Source organism: Acanthisitta chloris, unplaced genomic scaffold, assembly GCF_000695815.1.
Source record: "Acanthisitta chloris isolate BGI_N310 unplaced genomic scaffold, ASM69581v1 scaffold163, whole genome shotgun sequence".
Taxonomy (NCBI): Eukaryota; Metazoa; Chordata; class Aves; order Passeriformes; family Acanthisittidae; genus Acanthisitta; species Acanthisitta chloris.
Window position 1 is genome coordinate 574 of NW_008665259.1, and position 8,562 is coordinate 9,135.

Consider the following 8,562-nt stretch of genomic DNA (forward strand, 5'->3'; position numbering starts at 1 on the left):
GGTATAATTTTGTTATTAATGCCATTTCCCAGTATTTGATAGCAATCCTTCAGCCTGGCTGTGTTTAGAACTTGCTGCAGGAGTGATGTGTGACAGCAAAACACAGAAATGGGTTGGATTTGAGAACTGATTTACCACAAAGTTCCTCTATCTATAAAGTCACAGCTTCTGTGTGGAAGTCATGTGTTTATTTAGCCATTTCCAGCAGTGGCAGGACACTCGTGCATGAGGACATTATTCCAAATGGAGAATTTTGGGGTTTTTTTAATCTCTTCCTAGATAGAATGATGTCCTAGATGATCCTAGATGATCCTCCTGCTCTGCCACTTGCTGCTCTCTGCCTGCTGAGTGCTGCTCTCCACACTGACCTCTCCAGGGTTTAACTCTTCATGGTAAGCTTGGCAGGGGCTGGGAGGGAGCAAACAAGAGCCTGTGATGAAAATCAATCCCTGATATCCTGTTCTAGTGCAACTCATGCATGGAGAAGGGATAATTTGTCCTTTACTAGAGCTGATGGGGTGAAGAATGGCTTGAATAGCAGTAATGGGCAACAGGAATTTTGTGTGGATAATCAGTTTTCCATTAAATGATTTGTTTTTGGCTGAAAATGCAAAAAAAAAAAATCATCAGATTCAAACCATAAATCATCAGAATAAAAAGAGCTTTCTTCTAAAGGTGAATTCTTAAAGATGGGAAGATTCTAATCCAGCCCCCAAATTAATGACTATAAGTTGTATCTCTTTTCTCCCCCTGGATGGAAAGGATAGTAAGCATCTTTCCTGGAGACTTTCTCATGCCCTGAAGTGTTGTGGCTGCTGAGGAAGGTTAGGTTACAGGTTCAGCAAGAAAGGAAGTCTGTTCTGTTTGTGTTTACAGCTGGGTACACTGGTTTAAAGAAGAAACAAAGCTGCTTTATATGACAAGTCACCTGAGAGGCATCACCTGTCCTATAGGAAAACCTGTGTCCTTTTTGCTTTGTTCTTTCTTCCTGGTTCAGCTAAGTCAACACTTGAAATAGAATAACAGAAAATCAGACAGTGACAAATAGAAAATCCACAGAAAAAGTCTGGGATATTTGATGTTTAATTTTTTTCCCATTTATTCTTTTAGAGCAAAGTTTTGTGTAATGCTGGGATGGACTCTGAAATCATTGTTGAATTGTGTTTATAGCATTCCAGAACCTAAATAAGGTTACAGGAAGGCTGGAGAGGGACTTCCCATAAGGGCATGGAGTGACTGGACAAGGGGGAATAGCCTTGAGGTGAAGGAGGACAGGTTTAGATGGGATACTAGGAAGGAATTGTTCCCTGTGAGGGTGCTGAGCCCAGAAAATCTGTGGCTGCTCCATCCCTGGGAGTGTTCCAGGCCAGCTTGGATGGGGTTTGGAGTAACCTGGGCTAGTGGAAGGTGTCCCTGCCCATGGCAGGGGGTGGAATGAGATGAGCTTTAAGGTCCCTTTCTGCCCAAATCATTCTATGACACCCATGGGATCGCTTCCAACCACAGCTAAAAGGAGCAACAAGTGCTCTGGAGGGTGATGATAAGGGTGAGCAGGCAGGAGGTTTTTCTAATTCTCCTTTAATTCCACCATAAAAAGCAAGTTGTGGAGGACCAGATATAAGAAACTCATTGTGTTTGTCTTGTCCCCCAGCTGCCAACATGTGGAGCTCCCTGGGGCCCATCCCAATGCTCCTGGTGCTGGTGGTTGCTGCTGTGCAAGCAGGAGTGAAGGTGACTCCAGCTGTGAAGTACACAAAGCCAAAGCCCTCACAGCTGGTGACCTCTCACCCTCCTCTCACTGGGAAAATCCCCTTCCCAGCAGCTCCAGGCAAAGCTGAGTTACCCACCCTGAGCCCACAGGCCACCACACTCTTCCCCTTCGAGAACTACAGTCTGGATACAGCTGATTTCTTCTTCAACTGCTGTGACTGCTGTCCCCCTGGCGTCGGGCCCCAGGGGCGGCCTGGGGACCAGGGACCCCCAGGTATGGTGATGTCTGTCTTGCTGTTCTCTGCTAGAGCACATAAACTGGTTCAAGGAGTCTTCTGCTTCTCCTTCAAGAGATGATTTGGCAAGGCTTGTGCAGCACATGAAGAGAGACCTCATTGGAGCTGCAGCTTTCTCAGGAGGAGAAGTTGAGGGGCAGCTGATCCTTGCTTGCTGGTGACCTACTGGACCTGAGGGAATGGCATGAAGTTGTGTCAGAGAAGGTTTAGGTTGGATATTAGGGAAAGGTTTTTCCCCCAGAGGGTGTTTGGGCACTGGAACAGCTCCCCAGGGCAGTGGTCACAGCCCCAAGCCTGACAGAGCTCAAGGAGTGTTTGGACAGTGCTCTCAGGCACTTGGTGGATTGTTGGGGTGTCCTGTGCAGGGCCTGGAATTGGACTGATGATCCTTATGGGTCTCTTCCAGCTCAGGAGTTCTATGATTCTATGAAATGCTGAATGTAATCACCAAAGTTATTAACCACCAATATGAGTAGGAAGTCCCCAGAAAGGATCTCCCTGCCCATGGCACTGTCTTAGGGGACCACACTGGTGTGAGACTCATGCAGAGCTGGTCCCATACCACATCCCTGCTGGTAGAGGACACATGTGTCCATTCTCTTCTATTCTCTTTGTCTGATTCAGTGAGAGTCACAAATTCACTTTCACATTCACTTCAATGATGACTTTATGACCCCCAAAACTCCCTTCAAGCAGTTTTGCATCTTGGCTGAAGATTTATGATAAACCCCCACCCCCCATTTTGTTTCCATTGGAAAAGAGGAAATTAAATACAGAAATAATTTTGAGTTCAATTGTAAAACTAAATGACTAAAGCAGCTCTCATGAGAGGCAGCTCTCTATAAAGCCCCTAAATATTTCATAAGCCATCCTTTGTCTCTTCTTTCTACTGCCAAAATGCATAGCCAAGGAGCACCTGGTTCTAATCCTGCTCTAATGAATAGTGCATTAGTCTGCAAATGTTCACTTTAATAGCACTAATATTGGAGAAAGAAACTATTCATCCGAGGAAAGGTGGTAAAATCAGGAAATAATTCTCTTTTAATACAATATACTCGAGGGATTTTCCCTTCCCATGGCTGGGGAAGGGTTGTCTAATGGAAATCACTGTGGCTGCAAAGGGAGTTTGCACTCATATGTCTCTTGAGTGGTGATGGAAAAGTCCCTGTGATGATTGAGGCTGTCATCATCTGCTCCCAGAGGTGCACTGGGAGTCTCTAGACTCCCAAGGGGATATAAAAATGAAGATTAGAGGCAGCTTGCTTGCCTTTCAGCCCATCCTTTATGCAGCATGGTGCTGTCAGCCAGTCCCACTTCTATTTTTGCAGGTTTAATTTTTGTAAGGAGAGAGGCAATTCCAAAGCCATAGGAGCTCCTTAGATGCACTCAGGTATTAAAGACAGATTGCTTGTGATGTTTTAGGAATGTCTGAGCTCCTGTGGCTCTGAGGCTGTTCAAAGTTGGGTTTAAAAAGTCTTTAACTGCAGCTAAGAGTGAGATGCAAAGCTGTAAGGTTTGCATTGGTTGTATGATGGCAAATAAAATCACCAGTTATTCCCAGGGTGATGGAAACAACTCACAGAGATTTATAGTATGTTAAGGAGTTGGAATGGACATTAGAGATCATCCAGTCCCAACCCCCTGCCCTGGGCAGGGACACCTCCCACCAGAACAGGTTGCTCAAGGCTTTAGCCAACCTGGCTTTGAACACTGCCAGGGTTGGGGCAGCCACAGCCTCCCTGGGCAACCTGTGCCAGTGTCTCACCACCCTCACAGGGAAAAATGTCTTGTGATTTCTATTTTAAATTTCCTTCTTTCAATTTCTCTCCATTACTCCTTGTCCTGTCACTGTAATTCCTAACCAAGAGTTCCTCTGCAGCTTCCCTGGAGCCCCTTCAGCTCCTGGCAGGTTGCTCTGAGGTCTCCACACAACCTTCTCTTCTCCAGGCTGAACAGCCCCAACTCTTGCAGCCTGTTTGTAGGGAAGGTAGAGCTTTGTGGTCTCCTCTGTGGACTTGCTCCACCGGTTCCATGTCCAGTGTCACACACTCTCTTCAATGTTGCTTAGTTATTATTGAAAATCTTATTGATAAAGTGAAACCTTTGAGTTACTAAGATCATTTTGTTGCTGTGATTATATTACAGGTCCCAAGGGGGAGAAGGGAGATGCTGGGCTGCCAGGGCTGCCAGGAGCCCCAGGTCCTCAAGGTCCCAAAGGTTCTAAAGGAGAAAGAGGTAAAGCAGAGTAACTGCTCAATTCCAGAACAGCTGCTGTTGTCCTCAAATATTACAAAATCATAGGAAAAGATATTTTTCAAAAGAAATAGAATAGGCTGATGTGGATTGACACCTGGAGATATTTAGCTGGCATTAGTGCAGGTGGTACAGGAACAGCTTCTCATAAAGATTCATAGATTGTTAAGGGGCTGGACCGGACCTTAGAGATCACCCAGTCCCAACCCTCTGCCCTGGGCATAGATACCTCCCACCAGAACTGGTTGCTCAAGGCTTTAGCCAACCTGGTTTTGACCACTGCCAGGATTGGTGCAGTCACAACCTCAACCCTGGCAGTGTTCAAAACTCCTTGCTTTGAATAGGAGTTAAGAAACTGAGTTTGGTTTGCTTTGGATTAGGGACATAAGTAAGAAAAAACCACCATGAAACTACATGCAGGTGTAGAAACTCCATTTCAACTTAAATATCTCAGAGAAATTATTGCAGCTAAGATGGAGAGCATTTGTTATCCATCAGTAGTGACCAAAAGGAAACTCTACCTACCCTTCATTTCAGGCTTGGAGCTGCTCTGCCATGCACCACTGGCAGGATCCTGCTACTGCCTTTGGTGGTGGAGAATCACACAGCAAAGCTGATGTGGGGGTACCAGCAGCAATGTGGTGTGCAGTTCAGTCAGCATAGTGTCCCAGGCTTTGATTCACTTCTGCAAGAAAACTTTTGGCCGTCCAGGAGTGACAACACAGGGCTGTCATCTCCATCTTCCAATTAAACAGCAGCAACTGCCTCTCAATGAGGCAGAAACCCAACACTGCAGTGAGATGGTGCTTGGGGCTGTGAGATTCAGATGAGGTTTCTGAAGGCTTTACTTGCTCATGTCTGTTTGATCACTGAAGTGAGTGCCACATGCAAAATGGAACCAATTGTGTGCTGTGTAATGATTGTTGTGCTGCAGACACCAGCACCAACAGTATATTGATGCTGAAATGTCCTAGGAGGAAAAGGGGACCAAGGAGAGCGAGGAGCAAGTGGAACTCCAGGGTATCCAGGCAAACCTGGGCTGCAAGGTATGTAATACAGGCTGGGAAACCAGGAATACCACTGACCTTTCCCTTTGCTGTTGGTGATGCTCCTCCATCCCCAAAGCAATGCAATACTGATGTTTTTAATTCTTTTTTTTCCCCCAGGTGAAGCTGGAGGAAAAGGCAGTAAGGGCAACTATGGCTTCCCTGGACTGAAGGGACAAAAGGGCTCCAAAGGGGACACTTGTGAGAATGGGACCAAAGGAGACAAGGGGGATAGGGGGGAGCCTGGAGACCCAGGAGTGGCTGGAGACCAGGGTGGCAAAGGGGAAAAGGGAGACATGGGGGAGAAGGGCTACTGTGGGGAGCCAGGGGGGAGAGGAGCCAAGGGAGACAGAGGGGAAGGAGGAACAAAGGGAGAAAAGGGGAGCAAAGGGGACATGGGGGCTGAGGGTATTCGGGGGATGGATGGAAAACAGGGAGAAAAGGGTGAACAGGGAAGCAAGGGTGATAAAGGGGACTTGGGACCTGCTGGCATGATGGGACCTGCTGGCCCCAAGGGTGTTGCTGGCAGCAAGGGAAGCCGAGGGGCCCCAGGGAAGAAAGGCTCCCGTGGGGCCAAGGGTGCCCGTGGGGACACGATGAAGCTCCTGAGATCAGCCTTCAGTGCTGGCTTGTCCAAGCCCTTCCCACCACCCAATATGCCCATCAAATTTGACAAGATCTTGTACAATGAGCAAGAAGATTACAACCCTTCCACGGGGAAGTTCAACTGCAGTGTGCCTGGGGCATATGTCTTTGCCTACCACGTAACAGTCAGAGGGCGTCCGGCCCGTGTCAGCCTTGTGGCTCGTAGCAGGAAGGTGGCCAAAGCCAGGGAGACTCTCTATGGCCAGGAGATCGACCAGGCATCCTTCCTGACCATCCTGAAGCTGAGTGCAGGGGACCAGGTGTGGCTGGAGGTTGCACGGGACTGGAATGGTGTCTATGTCAGCGCGGAGGACGACAGCGTCTTCACAGGGTTTCTTCTGTATCCAGATGATGTTGACATTCTGCTATAGGGTGAAGATGCTAGTGAGAAACATGTCTTTGCCTGTGAGAGGAGAAATGAGCATCAGTTTAGCATAGAATCATAGATTGGAAGGGACCTCTCAGACCATCAAGTCCAATCATTAACCTGTCACTGCTGTAACTCTTATACCCTAAACCATATCCTCCAGCACCAGATCCAGATGCCTCTTAAATCCTTCTAGGGGTAGTGACTTCACCATTTCCCTGGCAACCTATTCCAGTGCCTGACCAAACCACGTTGATTTAGCTGTTGGTTTTCATGATCTTTTAAAAAACACATTTTTATTTGCAATCTGTGGACTAGTTTTATCTCATGGCCCCAAGGAGTGATGTGCCCTTTGTGCAGGTGTGTAATGGCTACGAGAAACTGTCACCCAAATACCAGCAGGGCCAGCATGGGATCAGGGTAGGACTTCACAGACTTCAGGTTTGTAATTAGCCTATTCAGATTCTGTAGTGAAACTCACTCACTGACTGCAGTTTCAATCAGGTCAACTCCTGCAACCCTTCCATGGTTCAAACCTCTCTGGAAACCAGTTCTGATAATCACTGCTCTTGGTAAAGATTGCAGAGTTTGATTTATAGAGATTTATATATGTGAACATAAGCACTAGGTTTCTTGAAATCACATGAAAAAAGATTTAAAGCTATTTTAGCATTGAATCAGTATTACCTAGTACATGATTTGGTCATGAATTAGAGAAAAGTTTGTCTAAATGAATAGTAGAACTATTTGTTCAGTGTAAAGAAAACAACCCCTAACTCTTGTTCTTAGGCAAAAACAAATGTGAAACTTTCCAAAGTAGCTGAGAGATGCATAATCCACTTCATTAGTGTCTTCAGAACTCAGTTTCTGAGCTGCTGATGGTTCAGCTGATGCTGTGGGGTCATCCCTTGGCTGTTGGGAGGAGGAAGAGGCAGCCAGGAGCAGGTTTTGGCACTCACATGAGTCCAAAGGCATTGTGGTGGCCCAGCGGAGGTCTGTGGGCATGTTTAAAGAGCTGATTTACCAAAATGGAACCTAATCTTGTGAAATAAAACCATATAAAAAAATCTATGGATGTCGGGTTGGATGTATTTCCTTATTAACATGCCTTCTCTCACCATAGAAACTTTACACCACTTTGGCATATTAATTCTGGCACATAAAATTGTCCCAGTAACTCTTGTTTTTAGAGATGAAGCTGAAATCCCAGTTTTAGGGACTGAGATTTACCTATTGTCTCAGGTAGTTGCAAGTTTGGGATGTTTTCCCAGTGGTGTGATGAATGCTGAGTCTGAACCCAACACTCACAGGATGAATTATGCAGCAATTCCCATTGGTTTTCTTGCTTGTTGCTTCCAAAGAGCTGGTCCTTCAAATCTAGAGCGTTAAGTGTATAAAAGATGCAGCTTTCAGTTTAAGAATTCTCCAGGAGCTATTAAATAGTGAGGAAATCCAAAAGGTTGTGGTAACAGTCTTGGATTCCTCCTGTCAAAACACCCTCAATCCCTTTGCTGTGCCTTGGTGCTGCTTCCCATTCCTGTAGCAGATGGATGGATATGGACATCTGATGAGGAATTTTCTCTTCCACTGCTGAAGTTTCTTATGCTTTTTGTATGAATAACCTTTACAAATGCTCTGGTGAAAACAATGCTAAAATCCAGGGTCTCTGGAGGATCAGCTCAGATCTAACCCTCTCCATAAATTAGTTGTCTGGCAACACTAGAAACTGGAAGAATCCCTTCTTCCTCCCAAAAATCTCTGTGAAATACACCCACAGAGGGCACAGCTGGAGTAGGAGACTTTGAGCTGCTCAAATCCTGGCAAGGTGCTATGAGAGAAAGTTCATAGGAGTAGCTGGAGACAACCAAGGCTGTGCAAAGGTCCAGATTCCCAGCTCTTGGGGAAGGGCATGGACACGTGGCACAGTCCCACTGATTTCCAACCCCCATAATGGATATGCCATGGTAATTTCTGCTGGTTCCTGTGCTCTGGACATACTTGTCATGAACCAAATACCACTGGAAAGGATTCCTGCCTGAACTCCTCACTGGGAAGGCAAGAAACCTGCATAAAAGCTCCTGAACTAACATACAGCTCCTTCCCATTCCTGAGTATCTCTGTCTCTAGCTGTGCCATGGCACTTTTAGTTTAATTTAAATGCTTATTTTGAAAGCAATTTCTTTAACAGTTTAATTAAAATACATTAAACAAGTATCTTGCAAAGTTGAGTGTGTTAAGCACAGCA

The 8,562-nt window shown here is 46.0% G+C and overlaps 1 protein-coding gene across 1 annotated transcript; it reads left to right on the forward strand.

Moving 5' to 3' along the window:
• Positions 1 to 1,651: 1,651 nt before the first annotated feature.
• OTOL1 (otolin 1) lies at positions 1,652 to 6,321 on the forward strand (the record flags this gene model as incomplete). Its single annotated transcript, XM_009071643.1, has 4 exons — positions 1,652 to 1,984; positions 4,152 to 4,241; positions 5,234 to 5,305; positions 5,426 to 6,321. Coding segments are annotated over 4 exons (1,391 nt in total), but the record flags the coding sequence as incomplete, so codon positions are not given.
• Positions 6,322 to 8,562: the final 2,241 nt, after the last annotated feature.